This window comes from Procambarus clarkii, chromosome 44, assembly GCF_040958095.1.
Source record: "Procambarus clarkii isolate CNS0578487 chromosome 44, FALCON_Pclarkii_2.0, whole genome shotgun sequence".
Taxonomy (NCBI): domain Eukaryota; kingdom Metazoa; phylum Arthropoda; class Malacostraca; order Decapoda; family Cambaridae; genus Procambarus; species Procambarus clarkii.
This window is the reverse complement of record NC_091193.1, coordinates 19,620,722-19,638,076: the sequence shown is the minus strand read 5'-3', so window position 1 is coordinate 19,638,076 and position 17,355 is coordinate 19,620,722. Positions and strand designations below refer to the sequence as shown.

General features: G+C 37.4%; 1 protein-coding gene across 1 annotated transcript in view; it reads left to right on the top strand.

The window, feature by feature from the left end:
- Positions 1-14,405: 14,405 nt before the first annotated feature.
- Positions 14,406-17,355, top strand: part of Gar1 (Gar1 ribonucleoprotein) — a 12,484-nt gene continuing 9,534 nt past the window's right edge. The window contains exons 1-2 of the mRNA XM_045725725.2: positions 14,406-14,500; positions 16,011-16,124. Coding sequence (XP_045581681.1) covers positions 16,022-16,124 — 103 coding nt within the window. The 5' untranslated portion in view covers positions 14,406-14,500; positions 16,011-16,021. The remainder of the gene's footprint in view (positions 14,501-16,010; positions 16,125-17,355) is intronic.

Below are 17,355 nucleotides of genomic sequence, written 5' to 3'. Positions count from 1 at the left end.
CGTCACCCTGGAGTGGTAGTTTATTATGCACCCCATACTCATCCTGTGAGCGGTAGTTTATTGTGCACCCCATACTCATCCTGTGAGCGGTAGTTTATTGTGCACCCCATACTCATCCTGTGAGCGGTAGTTTATTGTGCATCCCATACTCATCCTGCGAGCGGTAGTTTATTGTGCACCCCATACTCCTCCTGTGAGCGGTAGTTTATTGTGCACCCCATACTCATCCTGCGAGCGGTAGTTTATTGTGCACCCCATACTCCTCCTGTGAGCGGTAGTTTATTGTGCACCCCATACTCATCCTGCGAGCGGTGGTTTATTGTGCACCCCATACTCCTCCCGCGACCGGTAGTTTATTGTGCACCCCATACTCCTCCTGCGACCGGTAGTTTATTGTGCACCCCATACTCCTCTTCTGTGGTTGAGTGTTCAATAAACCCTTGAACTATATGTTTAACTCTTCTCTAACCCTGTCCATGGAGGACAGAAGAAAATGTATATATGATGGTTAACATTGTAAATGTGTGGCCACGTCTGTGGTAGAAAATAATAATAATAAAAAACAAACTCCTGTGAGCGGTAGTTTATTGTGCACCCCATACTCAACCTGTGAGCGGTAGTTTATTGTGCACCTCATACTCATCCTGTGAGTGGTAGTTTATTATGCACCCCATACTCATCCTGTGAGCGATAGTTTATTGTGCATCCCATACTCATCCTGCGACTGTAGTTTATTGTGCACCCCATACTCATCCTGTGAGCGGTAGTTTATTGTGCACCTCATACTCATCCTGTGAGTGGTAGTTTATTATGCACCCCATACTCATCCTGTGAGCGGTAGTTTATTGTGCACCCCATGCTCATCCTGTGAGCGATAGTTTATTGTGCACCCCATACTCAACCTGTGAGCGGTAGTTTATTGTGCACCTCATACTCATCCTGTGAGTGGTAGTTTATTATGCACCCCATACTCATCCTGTGAGCGGTAGTTTATTGTGCACCCCATACTCATCCTGTGAGCGATAGTTTATTGTGCACCCCATACTCATCCTGCGACTGTAGTTTATTGTGCACCCCATACTCATCCTGTGAGTGGTAGTTTATTGTGCACCCCATACTCCTCCTGTGAGTGGTAGTTTATTGTGCACCCCATACTCCTCCTGTGAGCGGTAGTTTATTGTGCACCCCATACTCATCCTCTGAGTGGTAGTTTATTGTGCACCCCATACTCATCCTGTGAGCGGTAGTTTATTGTGCACCCCATACTCATCCTGTGAGCGGTGTTTATTGTGTACCCCATACTCATCCTGTGAGTGGAAAGTTTATTGTGCACCCCATACTCATCCTGTGAGGGGTAGTTTATTGTGCACCTCATACTCATCCTGTGAGCGGTAGTTTATTGTGCACCCCATACTCATCCTGTGAGTGGTAGCTTATTGTGCACCCCATACTCTTCCAGCGATCGGTAGTTTATTGTGCACCCCATACTCATCCTGTGAGTGGTAGTTTATTGTGCACCCCATACTCATCCTGTGAGTGGTAGTTTATTGTGCACCCCATACTCATCCTGTGAGCGATAGTTTATTGTGCACCCCATACTCATCCTGTGAGCGGTGTTTATTGTGTACCCCATACTCATCCTGTGAGTGGAAAGTTTATTGTGCACCCCATACTCATCCTGTGAGGGGTAGTTTATTGTGCACCCCATACACATCCTGTGAGCAGTAGTTTATTGTGCACCCCATACTCATCCTGTGAGCGGTAGTTTATTGTGCACCCCATACTCATCCTGCGACCGTAGTTTATTGTGCGCCCCATACTCATTGTGAGCGGTAGTTTATTGTGCTCCCCATACTCATCCTGTGAGCGATAGTTTATTGTGCACCCCATACTCATTCTGTGAGCGGGAATTTATTGTGCACCCCATACTCATCCTGTAAGCGGTAGTTTATTGTGCACCCCATACTCATCCTGTGAGGGGTAGTTTATTGTGCACCCCATACACATCCTGTGAGCAGTAGTTTATTGTGCACCCCATACTCATCCTGTGAGCGGTAGCTATAAAAAGATTAGAGGGCACAAAGAAGGCTCTTACTCAGACCCCGGCGGATGTTGTTTGACAATGGTTCTTAATGTTTGTATTACAAATTATATATATATATATATATATATATATATATATATATATATATATATATATATATATACAATCTTTGGACAACACCCACCAGTGGGACTCGAACCCAGAAAGCACAACTACCTTCCAGTAGCTGGCATAACTAGTATGCTTTAACCCACTACGCCATCAGACCTTACAAAAGAAGTAGATAGTTCGAGATATATATATCTCAAACATCTCTACCTCCCGAAGGCACCAGATGAGTGAGGGGTCAATCTGCAATTTTCGTCAAGCCACTGTCAATGTGAGAGAACTCATGTCCAGCTTATAAGCCTATACTTGCATAAACCACAAGTGAAGATAAACAATCTTTGGACAACACCCACCAGTGGGACTCGAACCCAGAAAGCACAACTACCTTCCAGTAGCTGGCATAACTAGTATGCTTTAACCCACTACGCCATCAGACCTTACAAAAGAAGTAGATAGTTCGAGATATATATATCTCAAACATCTCTACCTCCCGAAGGCACCAGATAAGTGAGGGGTCAATCTGCAATTTTCGTCAAGCCACTGTCAATGTGAGAGAACTCGTGTCCAGCTTATAAGCCTATACTTGCATAAACCACAAGTGAAGATAAACAATCTTTGGACAACACCCACCAGTGGGACTCGAACCCAGAAAGCACAACTACCTTCCAGTAGCTGGCATAACTAGTATGCTTTAACCCACTACGCCATCAGACCTTACAAAAGAAGTAGATAGTTCGAGATATATATATCTCAAACATCTCTACCTCCCGAAGGCACCAGATGAGTGAGGGGTCAATCTGCAATTTTCGTCAAGCCACTGTCAATGTGAGAGAACTCGTGTCCAGCTTATAAGCCTATACTTGCATAAACCACAAGTGAAGATAAACAATCTTTGGACAACACCCACCAGTGGGACTCGAACCCAGAAAGCACAACTACCTTCCAGTAGCTGGCATAACTAGTATGCTTTAACCCACTACGCCATCAGACCTTACAAAAGAAAGTTAGTTATGCCAGCTACTGGAAGGAGTTGTGCTTTCTGGGTTCGAGTCCCACTGGTGGGTGTTGTCCAAAGATTGTTTATCTTCACTTGTGGTTTATGCAAGTATAGGCTTATAAGCTGGACACGAGTTCTCTCACATTGACAGTGGCTTGACGAAAATTGCAGATTGACCCCTCACTCATCTGGTGCCTTCGGGAGGTAGAGATGTTTGAGATATATATATCTCGAACTATCTACTTCTTTTGTAAGGTCTGATGGCGTAGTGGGTTAAAGCATACTAGTTATGCCAGCTACTGGAAGGTAGTTGTGCTTTCTGGGTTCGAGTCCCACTGGTGGGTGTTGTCCAAAGATTGTTTATCTTCACTTGTGGTTTATGCAAGTATAGGCTTATAAGCTGGACACGAGTTCTCTCACATTGACAGTGGCTTGACGAAAATTGCAGATTGACCCCTCACTCATCTGGTGCCTTCGGGAGGTAGAGATGTTTGAGATATATATATCTCGAACTATCTACTTCTTTTGTAAGGTCTGATGGCGTAGTGGGTTAAAGCATACTAGTTATGCCAGCTACTGGAAGGTAGTTGTGCTTTCTGGGTTCGAGTCCCACTGGTGGGTGTTGTCCAAAGATTGTTTATCTTCACTTGTGGTTTATGCAAGTATAGGCTTATAAGCTGGACACGAGTTCTCTCACATTGACAGTGGCTTGACGAAAATTGCAGATTGACCCCTCACTCATCTGGTGCCTTTGGGAGGTAGAGATGTTTGAGATATATATATCTCGAACTATCTACTTCTTTTGTAAGGTCTGATGGCGTAGTGGGTTAAAGCATACTAGTTATGCCAGCTACTGGAAGGTAGTTGTGCTTTCTGGGTTCGAGTCCCACTGGTGGGTGTTGTCCAAAGATTGTTTATCTTCACTTGTGGTTTATGCAAGTATAGGCTTATATATATATATATATATATATATATATATATATATATATATATATATATATATATAATATATGAATATTCAATCTCCATTGAATATGACAGCATATTCCGTATTTACTATTTTCTAATTTAGGGCTTCTGTCCCTCTTACTAATGCTCTTGCATCAGGGTTCAGCTGGAAGAGGAGTTCACCAAAAGTCATGTTTTTTTAGGTGAAGAAAAGAATCGAATAACTGAAGAATATATTACACTAATTACAAAATCTCACAACGTTTTGAACCTCCATGGTCCATTCTCAAGTGAAAAGAAATTGATTGATTGGTGAAGATTAAGCCACCCAAACGGTGGCACGGGCATGAATAGCCGGTAAGTGGTGGCCCTTTTGAGCCATTACCAGTATTAATAGATACTGGAGATCTGTGGAGGTGCGACTGCACCCTACGGGAGATGTCTCCCGTGAAAAGAAATTACAGAACTCGTTAATTTATACCAGTACGGGGTCAGGTGATAAAACAAGTACAAGTTCGAAACGTTGTGCGATTTTGTAATTAGTGTAATATATTCTTCAGTTATTCAATTCTTTTCTTCACCTAAAAACAACATGACTTTTGGTGAACTCCTCTTCCAGCTGAACCCTGATGCAAGAGCATTAGTAAGAGGGATAGAAGCCCTAAATAAGAAAATAGTAAATACGGAATATGCTGTCATATTCAATGAGACATGCATGAAAGAAAACCTGCTGCCAGTATACATATACATATTATATATATATATATATATATATATATATATATATATATATATATATATATATATATATATATATATATATATATATATATGTTTCATTGAATATGACCGCATATTCTGTATTTATTATTTTCTGGTTTAGGGCTTCTATCCCTCTAACTATTTTCTTAGCATCAGGGCTTAATTGGAATAGGAGTTCTCCAAAACTCATTTTCGTACTTTTAAGGTGAAGAAAAGAAGTGATTTACTATAGAGTGTATTACACTTATTTGTATAATTTGCACGACGTTTCGAACCTCCATGGTTCATTCTCAAGTGAACAATCTTACAATACTAGTTGATTTTATACCCGCATTAGGTCAGGTGATAATACAATGAAGGTGAAAAACATGGGGGGATACATAAGGGATAAACATAGAGGCTGCAGAAGGCTTATTGGCCCATACGAGGCATCTCCTATCTAAACACTAAACTTTGTGTTTAGATAGGAGATGCCTCGTATGGGCCAATAAGCCTTCTGCAGCCTCTATGTTTATCCCTTATGTATCCCCCCATGTTTTTCACCTTCATTGTATTATCACCTGACCTAATGCGGGTATAAAATCAACTAGTATTGTAAGATTGTTCACTTGAGAATGAACCATGGAGGTTCGAAACGTCGTGCAAATTATACAAATAAGTGTAATACACTCTATAGTAAATCACTTCTTTTCTTCACCTTAAAAGTACGAAAATGAGTTTTGGAGAACTCCTATTCCAATTAAGCCCTGATGCTAAGAAAATAGTTAGAGGGATAGAAGCCCTAAACCAGAAAATAATAAATACAGAATATGCGGTCATATTCAATGAAACATGTTTGAAAGAAAACCTGCTGCCAGTATACACCAATATATATATATATATATATATATATATATATATATATATATATATATATATATATATATATATATATATATGTCGTACCTAGTAGCCAGAACGCACTTCTCAGCCTACTATGCGAGGCCCGATTTGTCTAATAAGCCAAGTTTTCATGAATTAATATATTTTCTCTAATTTTTTTCTTATGAAATGATAAAGCTACCCATTTTATTATGTATGAGGTCAATTTTTTTTTATTGGAGTTAAATTTAACGTAGATATATGACCGAACCTAACCAACCCTACCTAACCTAACCTAACCTATCTTAATAGGTTAGGTTAGGTTAGGTGGCCGAAAAAGTTAGGTTAGGTTAGGTTAGGTAGGTTAGGTAGTCGAAAAACAATTAATTCATGAAAACTTGGCTTATTAGGCAAATCGGGCCTTGCATAGTAGGCTGAAAAGTGCGTTCTGGCTACTAGGTACGACATATATATATATATATATATATATATATATATATATATATATATATATATGTCGTACCTAGTAGCCAGAACGCACTTCTTTGCCTACTATGCAAGGCCCAATTTGCCTAATAAGCCAAGTTTTCATGAATTAATTGTTTTTCGACTACCTAACCTACCTAACCTAACCTAACTTTCTCGGCTACCTAACCTATAAAGATAGGTTAGGTTAGGTTAGGTAGGGTTGGTTAGGTTTGGTCATATATCTACGTTAATTTTAACTCCAATAAAAAAAATTGACTTCGTACATAATGAAATGGGTAGCTTTATCATTTCATAAGAAAAAAATTAGAGAAAATATATTAATTCATGAAAACTTGGCTTATTAGGCAAATCGGGCCTTGCATAGTAGGCTGAGAAGTGCGTTCTGGCTACTAGGTACGACATATATATAATATATATATATATATATGTCGTACCTAATAGCCAGAACGCACTTCTCAGCCTACTATTCAAGGCCCGATTTGCCTAATAAGCCAAGTTTTCATGAATTAATGTTTTTTCGTCTACCTAACCTACCTAACCTAACCTAACCTAGCTTTTTTTGGCTACCTAACCTAACCTTACCTATAAATATAGGTTAGGTTAGGTTAGGTAGGGTTGGTTAGGTTCGGTCATATATCTACGTTAATTTTAACTCCAATAAAAAAAAATTGACCTCATACATAGAGAAAAGGGTTGCTTTATCATTTCATAAGAAAAAAATTATAGTAAATATATTAATTCAAGAAAACTTGGCTTATTAGGCAAATCGGGCCTTGAATAGTAGGCTGAGAAGTGAGTTCTGGCTACTAGGTACGACATATATATATATATATATATATATATATATATATATATATATATATATATATATATATATATATATATATATATATATATATATATATAATATATATATATATATACAGTATATATATATATATATATATATATATATATATATATATATATATATATATATATTAGTATATTTTGGTAGCAGTCTTTCCTGTAGACATATTTTATTAAATATGACCGAAAAAGTAAGATTAATAATTCTAACACGAATTTTCTCAATCTTTCGTACATTATGCTTCACTGTTGGAGGTAAATCAAAAATCACTTCTCCAAAATTCATTTTTATTTCTAGTCTGACGCGACACGGGCGCGTTTCGTAAAACTTATTACATTTTCAAAGACTTCACAAATACACAACTGATTAGAACTTGCGTTTCCCTGATTTTATATCTACATTTGAGTGAGGTGGGAAGGGTGATGTGGCATTACATTTGAGTAAGGTGGGAAGGATGATGTGGCATTAGAGGATATTAATAGGGTATTAAAAGTATCAACACAAGACAGAACACGAAACAATGGATATTGAATAGAAGTGTTTGTAGAAAGCCTATTGGTCCATATTTCTTGATGCTTCTATATTGGAGCGGAGTCTTGAGGTGGGTAGAATATAGTTGTGCAATAATTGGCTGTTGATTGCTGGTGTTGACTTCTTGATGTGTAGTGCCTCGCAAACGTCGAGCCGCCTGCTATCGCTGTATCTATCGATGATTTCTGTGTTGTTTACTAGGATTTCTCTGGCGATGGTTTGGTTATGGGAAGAGATTATATGTTCCTTAATGGAGCCCTGTTGTTTATGCATCGTTAAACGCCTAGAAAGAGATGTTGTTGTCTTGCCTATATACTGGGTTTTTTGGAGCTTACAGTCCCCAAGTGGGCATTTGAAGGCATAGACGACGTTAGTCTCTTTTAAAGCGTTCTGTTTCGTGTCTGGAGAGTTTCTCATGAGTAGGCTGGCCGTTTTTCTGGTTTTATAGTAAATCGTCAGTTGTATCCTCTGATTTTTGTCTGTAGGGATAACGTTTCTATTAACAATATCTTTCAGGACCCTTTCCTCTGTTTTATGAGCTGTGGAAAAGAAGTTCCTGTAAAATAGTCTAATAGGGGGTATAGGTGTTGTGTTAGTTGTCTCTTCGGAGGTTGCATGGCTTTTCACTTTCCTTCTTATGATGTCTTCGATGAAACCATTGGAGAAGCCGTTATTGACTAGAACCTGCCTTACCCTACAGAGTTCTTCGTCGACTTGCTTCCATTCTGAGCTGTGGCTGAGAGCACGGTCGACGTATGCGTTAACAACACTCCTCTTGTACCTGTCAGGGCAGTCGCTGTTGGCATTTAGGCACATTCCTATGTTTGTTTCCTTTGTGTAGACTGCAGTGTGGAAACCTCCGCCCTTTTCCATGACTGTTACATCTAGAAAAGGCAGCTTCCCATCCTTTTCCGTCTCGTAAGTGAAACGCAGCACGGAACTCTGCTCAAATGCCTCCTTCAGCTCCTGCAGATGTCTGACATCAGGTACCTGTGTAAAAATGTCGTCAACATACCTGCAGTATATGGCCGGTTTCAAGTTCATGTCGACTAAGACTTTTTGCTCGATGGTACCCATGTAGAAGTTTGCAAACAGGACACCTAGGGGAGAACCCATAGCGACCCCATCTACTTGCTTATACATGTGCCCATCCGGGCTCAAGAAGGGTGCCTCTTTAGTACAAGCTTGGAGTAGTTTCCTCAGAATACTTTCTGGCATGTCAAGAGGAGTACAGGCTGGATCACGATACACTCTGTCGGCTATCATTCCGATTGTCTCGTCCACAGGTACGTTGGTAAACAGCGATTCTACGTCCAACGAGGCTCTTATCCCTGTGGCCCGTGCGCCCCGCAGTAAGTCCACAAATTCCTTTGGAGACTTCAGGCTGAAGGCGCAAGGAACATAAGGAGTCAGCAGGCCGTTGAGTCGCTTCGCCAATCTGTACGTGGGTGTGGGTATCTGGCTAATGATTGGCCGAAGTGGGTTTCCAGGCTTGTGCGTCTTGACATTTCCATACGCATATCCAGGTTTATATTCCCCAATGATCTTTGGCAGGTGGAGTCCGGATTTCTTGGCGTTCACAGTTTCGATCAGTTTGTTGACCTTTGCTTTTAATTCGGCTGTAGTGTCCTTCGTTACCCTTTGGAACTTAGTTTGGTCAGAGAGTATGATGTTCATTTTCGCCAGATATTCGTCTTTTTTAAGAATGACATATATTGGCGACTTGTCACCTCTCCTGACAACTATCTCCTTGTTCTCACGAAGGCTTTTAGCTGCCGCTCTAAGCTCGGGGGACAGTATGGTGCTTCTGTAGTTGCCTCGATTCTTTCCTCCTTCTGCAATAAGTTCTGCTTGTAAGGTATCTTTGGTAGTGACCTTCTTTTGTGTCTCGAGGTCGAATATGTCGTCCAACAGAATTTCCAACTCCACTTTCCGGGCCATTTCACTCGGTCTGGACATAACATGACAGTTTATGCCCAGATTTAGGAGAGTGACTTGGTCCTCAGTGAGGTTAATTCCTGCAAGGTTCAGGAAGCCATCTCTTGGTCGTGGAATTGCCATAGGTCCTCCATATAATGTTGTTAGTTTCTTGATAATCCTTGTTTCAGTGCTGAGGTGATGTTGGTCTGTGAGGATGTCGAGGTGTTGTTCAATGCGGGTACGGATACTATGGTCGATGTTGCTATTTCTCCACTCGTTTGTAGCATGAAGTAGTTGCGTTTTTTTTGTCTTTGATTTCATTCTCTGCCTTGTATATCTGATCACGAATCAGATCCTGGCGATATTTTATCGTGAAGGCTTGATTCCTTGCTGCTGGGTCGTGCACTTTAACATTAGTATATTTTGGTAGCAGTCTTTCCTGTAGACATATTTTATTAAATATGACCGAAAAAGTAAGATTAATAATTCTAACACGACCACTTCGGCCAATCATTAGCCAGATACCCACACCCACGTACAGATTGGCGAAGCGACTCAACGGCCTGCTGACTCCTTATGTTCCTTGCGCCTTCAGCCTGAAGTCTCCAAAGGAATTTGTGGACTTACTGCGGGGCGCACGGGCCACAGGGATAAGAGCCTCGTTGGACGTAGAATCGCTGTTTACCAACGTACCTGTGGACGAGACAATCGGAATGATAGCCGACAGAGTGTATCGTGATCCAGCCTGTACTCCTCTTGACATGCCAGAAAGTATTCTGAGGAAACTACTCCAAGCTTGTACTAAAGAGGCACCCTTCTTGAGCCCGGATGGGCACATGTATAAGCAAGTAGATGGGGTCGCTATGGGTTCTCCCCTAGGTGTCCTGTTTGCAAACTTCTACATGGGTACCATCGAGCAAAAAGTCTTAGTCGACATGAACTTGAAACCGGCCATATACTGCAGGTATGTTGACGACATTTTTACACAGGTACCTGATGTCAGACATCTGCAGGAGCTGAAGGAGGCATTTGAGCAGAGTTCCGTGCTGCGTTTCACTTACGAGACGGAAAAGGATGGGAAGCTGCCTTTTCTAGATGTAACAGTCATGGAAAAGGGCGGAGGTTTCCACACTGCAGTCTACACAAAGGAAACAAACATAGGAATGTGCCTAAATGCCAACAGCGACTGCCCTGACAGGTACAAGAGGAGTGTTGTTAACGCATACGTCGACCGTGCTCTCAGCCACAGCTCAGAATGGAAGCAAGTCGACGAAGAACTCTGTAGGGTAAGGCAGGTTCTAGTCAATAACGGCTTCTCCAATGGTTTCATCGAAGACATCATAAGAAGGAAAGTGAAAAGCCATGCAACCTCCGAAGAGACAACTAACACAACACCTATACCCCCTATTAGACTATTTTACAGGAACTTCTTTTCCACAGCTCATAAAACAGAGGAAAGGGTCCTGAAAGATATTGTTAATAGAAACGTTATCCCTACAGACAAAAATCAGAGGATACAACTGACGATTTACTATAAAACCAGAAAAACGGCCAGCCTACTCATGAGAAACTCTCCAGACACGAAACAGAACGCTTTAAAAGAGACTAACGTCGTCTATGCCTTCAAATGCCCACTTGGGGACTGTAAGCTCCAAAAAACCCAGTATATAGGCAAGACAACAACATCTCTTTCTAGGCGTTTAACGATGCATAAACAACAGGGCTCCATTAAGGAACATATAATCTCTTCCCATAACCAAACCATCGCCAGAGAAATCCTAGTAAACAACACAGAAATCATCGATAGATACAGCGATAGCAGGCGGCTCGACGTTTGCGAGGCACTACACATCAAGAAGTCAACACCAGCAATCAACAGCCAATTATTGCACAACTATATTCTACCCACCTCAAGACTCCGCTCCAATATAGAAGCATCAAGAAATATGGACCAATAGGCTTTCTACAAACACTTCTATTCAATATCCATTGTTTCGTGTTCTGTCTTGTGTTGATACTTTTAATACCCTATTAATATCCTCTAATGCCACATCATCCTTCCCACCTTACTCAAATGTAATGCCACATCACCCTTCCCACCTCACTCAAATGTAGATATAAAATCAGGGAAACGCAAGTTCTAATCAGTTGTGTATTTGTGAAGTCTTTGAAAATGTAATAAGTTTTACGAAACGCGCCCGTGTCGCGTCAGACTAGAAATAAAAATGAATTTTGGAGAAGTGATTTTTGATTTACCTCCAACAGTGAAGCATAATGTACGAAAGATTGAGAAAATTCGTGTTAGAATTATTAATCTTACTTTTTCGGTCATATTTAATAAAATATATATATATATATATATATATATATATATATAATATATACAGTATATATATATAATATATACAGTATATATATATATAATATATACAGTATATATATATATATAATATATACAGTATATATATATATAATATATACAGTATATATATATATATATATAATATACAGTATATATATATATATATATATATATATATATATATATATATATATATATATATATATATATATATATATATACAGTATATATATATATATATATATATATATATATATATATATATATATATATATATATATATATATATATATATATATCTTATTGGTAGCAGTCTTGTAAACATATGTTGGTGAATATGACCGAAAGGGTAAGATTAATGATTCTAACATGAATCTTCTCAATATTTCTTACGTTTTTCTTCACTGTCGAGGGAAATTGAAAAATTAACTCTCCAAAGTTCATTTTCAAATTTTTATTTATGGTCTGACGCCTAGAAGCGTTTCGTAAGAGACTTCTCACATTTTCAGACAAATGTTATGTACTCGGTTTCATGGTTATATTCGTTTTTGGGTGAGGTGATAGGATACAAATGATTGCGGATGAGGTGACGGGAAACAAATCAATGGGAAAAGACAGAAACATTAATTTGTTTCCTGTTACCTCTCCCAAAATCATTTGTATCCTATCACCTCACCCAAAAACGAATGTAAGCATGAAACGGAGTACATAAAATTTGTCTTTAAAAATGAAAATACCTCTGAACTTTTTCCAGCTTCGTCTTGTGCTTGACAAGGTACGGGCTCCATGCTAGGGCCGCATACTCCAGGATTGGTCTTACATATGTGGTATACGAGGTTCTGAAGGATTCCCTACACAGGTTCATGAAGGCAGTTCTGATGTTTGCCAGCCTTGCATACGCCGCTGATGATATTCATTAGATGTGGGCTTCAAGAGACAGGTTTAGCGTGATCTTTTTCCAAGATCCTTTCTCTCTTTCCGTTTCATGAAGGACTTTATCTTCCATTCGGTATCCTGTATTTGGCCTCCTATAGGGGGGGGGTCTACAAAGTGTTAGGGACTGGAAAGTTAGTGAAATGGTACATAAGAGCAAATCAACAAAATCATTAGAGGAAGGGGAAGTATAGGAATGGGGAGGGTGTGGACTCGTCATGCTTGCCTCCGAATGCATGATAGAGCTGATGCGTTAGCCAAAGATTCTGCCTTTGAAGGAGAAATTTGGTATAACCTTGGATTGTCAATAAGCTGTCTGAGAGCAATAGCACACCAAGAACTTCTTGTAGATCTCAGGCAAAGTGAAATCGACACCAGTAATTCCATCTATCATCATACTGTCATGTAAGAGGAGCTATACACACATATGGATCATCCAATAAAATCAGCAGACTTCTAGATGTTACTACTGCTCTGCTTAGACTTTTTGTAATTATTATTGACAAGCTTAGGTATACACAGTAACGTGCTCCTTCCCTATTCTATATGAAAGATTACATAGTATAGATAAAAAACTAGCTATAATCCAATTTCTTTCTTTATTATGCACCCCATACCCATTTCGTGGGCGGTGGTGTAAAGGATTACAGAGGCACATAATCGGTTCAGGAACTGAACCCTCTAGTTCGTTTAACTAAGCAAGTAATACCAGCCTCAATACAAGAACAAATCAACTCTGCGATTACAAGTACTGTATCTATGGGAATTCTCATTATCTGATGATGTAGATCTGACCAAATGTATACTGTCAACAAAATTATTCGCACACCCTCCGTCACTATGATGGAGTGCGAAAAGATATGTGAATTCAGAGACAATTCTATAACAAATGTTCCAGATATGTGTAAATATTTCATTCAAAATGATCTGCTACCAGAAACTTTAACCAAATATCCCCAGTTTGCAAACTGTAGGTAGTAACCAAGTGACTGTAACCTATCCACCGCTGCCCACTGGATGGGGGGGGGGTTGCATGACAAACATATTACATAGTATTATTATAGCTCTCAACATCTGTCAGTTGCTTAATAATTTAGAAACTGTACTTGTGGTCGATCTCGAGCCCTTTGTTGATGTGACGACTTATACTGAATTTTGTAACTAGCTCATCAATATTGTAACTTGCTTAGCTAAATTAATTGTGGGGTTCAGTTCCTGAGTCCCATGTGCCTCTGTAACCCTTTCCACTACCGGCCACAAGATGGGTATGGGGTGCGTAATAAATATATTGCCCGTAACATTGTGTATATTAGTGGCTTTAGGTATTGTATGTACTAGCTCTATCTATAAATCCAATAATATGTTTGTAACTCATCTTCTGTGTATGTACTTTTACCTGAATAAACATTTTGATTTTGAAATGAACCAAACTTACAACTGCCCCATTGGCGACATCTGCTAATATGAGAACAAATAATAACGATGTTATTTAATGCATTATACAATTTTGTACATTATATAATTTTCAAATGCTAGAAGTCTGTATCTAATAACTACATAAATATTTTAAATATAGGATAATTTATCTGCACCAGATGTGTTCAGCCACACGTGGGAGCAGACAGTAAACAAGGTGGTGGTGGTGGTGTAGGCGGCGTCCGTCTTCTGGTCTCCGAGGCTTTCCTTGCTACCACAGTAAGTATAATGCAATAACGTATATGAATACATAAATATATATGACAAACTTCAGGCGTGTATTAAAGTTCTCCCAAAGTGGAACTATTGACCTTGCCCAGGATGCAATTAAATAAGAGTTGACCTGCCCGAAACGCTGCGCGTACTATTGGCTTTACAAGAGTGTAATTACTGTACTATGCTATGTATTCTCACAAACCCAATGTACCTTCTTGTATATAAATAAATAAATCAATAAGTTGCCAAAGTTCCAGTTACCTGTGTAATGAAAGAGGGGCATCAGAGTTTGAATTACTAGACGACAGAGCTAGAGTGCTTAAGGGAATTGTGTGAAACCCCGGTTTGGCTTCAGTGGAAGCCTCAGGACTCCTAGTGGGTGAAGTACGCTAGGTTGCACTTCTTTTGACCATGTTGTGGCATAGTCGTTTAGAGCGTGCATCTTTTTTTTCTTTTTGATATATACAAGAGTTGTTACATTCTTGTACAGCCACCAGTACGGGTAGTGTTTTGGGCAGGTATTCATCTGTGAATACCGAGTTCATAGGTTTGAATCCTCATCACGGCTCCTATGGATATTTTCATATTCCTGTTATATAATATCAATATTATATTCTTATATAATATCAATATTGTATTACTATTATATAATATCAATATTGTATTCCTATTATATATCAATATTCAGCTGATATATACCGAACCAAGCTCTTCACTGTATAATCACCTGGTCCCAGCAGTAGGCTTCAAGTCTAAATTAAATGTATGATACATTTAAATTCATTGTCTTACTAAAATGTTAAGCACTGATAAAAAATCATCTTGGAACTAAATCTGTTTACATACTAAAATGCAGATAAGACTACATAAATAATAAACTTATGGGGCATCTTAGCACTGTTGAAGCTAGGACAGAGCTACAGTTTAAAATATATCTGGAAAAACTTGTAGAAAAATGGTAGGACCCTTCACTGATCACTGACTTTACCATCCACAAGCATTAATCATCCCTTTCCCATCCACAAGCATTAAAAATTTTAATGTAAACTTTACTGTAAAAACATCCATTATGGATTAAAAATGCCTTGTTTTGCTCAGGAACCTGTTACACTTCAAAGTAAAGGAATCCTCGGCTGCACAGAATTTTTGTTCGTTATCTACTTTTATGTCTTATTTAAACAAAATCCCATTAAATCCTATTAAAGTAGTCGATGTTTAATTTTTCCAATCGGATAATTTTTTTTTTACATTTTGTCACTTCTACAAGTTGTAAACTTTTTTGCATATTTTTTAAATCTGAATCATACAATATACAGTAGAATAATTTTAAGATACAGTAATTGGTGATTAAATCCTTATGATTGGCAATTTTCACCAATTTCAGACACTATCAGTTAAATATATTAATTTAACTAGTACAGTACTAGACTTTATCAAAGGTGTAATAATGTTTTCCATGTGTAGCTAGCGTATATTTTATTGTCTTAATTCTGATTTCTCTTCCACATGTTAGGCAACCTAAAGATGTTCGGAAGGGGTGGACGTGGAGGTGGAGGTTTTGGAAGAGGTGGTGGGGGCAGAGGCGGTGGTGGTGGGTTTGGCAGAGGTCGAGGAGGTGGTGGTGGTGGTAAGTTCATACACTGCCATGTAAATGCATAATATTTGTTAGTGCCAATAACTGTAACTGCTGATGCTACTGTAATATTCATCTTTAAAAGTTCTGTACAATAACATTTTTCTCTATACATGTTGTGTATGTTACAGTACATAGTATAATACTGTTAGACTTTAAAGAACAGGATCAGTTGCTTTTAATTTTTAGATTTACTAATATATATATATATATATATATATATATATGTCGTACCTAATAGCCAGAACGCACTTCTCTGCCTATTATGCAAGGCCCGATTTGCCTAATAAGCCAAGTATTCATGAATTAATTATTTTTCGACTACCTAACCTACCTAACCTAACCTAACCTAACTTTTTCGGCAACCTAACCTAACCTAACCAATAAAGATAGGTTAGGTTAGGTTAGGTAGGGTTGGTTAGGTTCGGTCATATATCTACGTTAATTTTAACTCCAATGAAAAAAAATTGACCTCATACATAATGAAATGGGTAGCTTTATCATTTCATAAGAAAAAATTTAGTGAAAATATATTAATTCAGGAAAACTTGGCTTATTAGGCAAATTGGGCCATGCATAGTAGGCTGAGAAGTGAGTTCTGGCTACTAGGTACGACATATATATATATATATATATATATATATATATATATATATATATATATATATATATATATATATATATATATATATATATATATATATATATATATATATATATATATATATATATATATATATATATATATATATATATATATATATATATATATATATATATATATATATATATATATATATATATATATATATATATATATATATATATATATATATATATATATATATATATATATATATATATATATATATATATATATATATATATATATATATATATATATATATATATATATATATATATATATATATATATATATATATATATATATATATATATATATATATATATATATATATATATATATATATATATATATATATATATATATATATATATATATATATATATATATATATATATATATATATATATATATATATATATATATATATATATATATATATATATATATATATATATATATATATATATATATATATATATATATATATATATATATATATATATATATATATATATATATATATATATATATATATATATATATATATATATATATATATATATATATATATATATA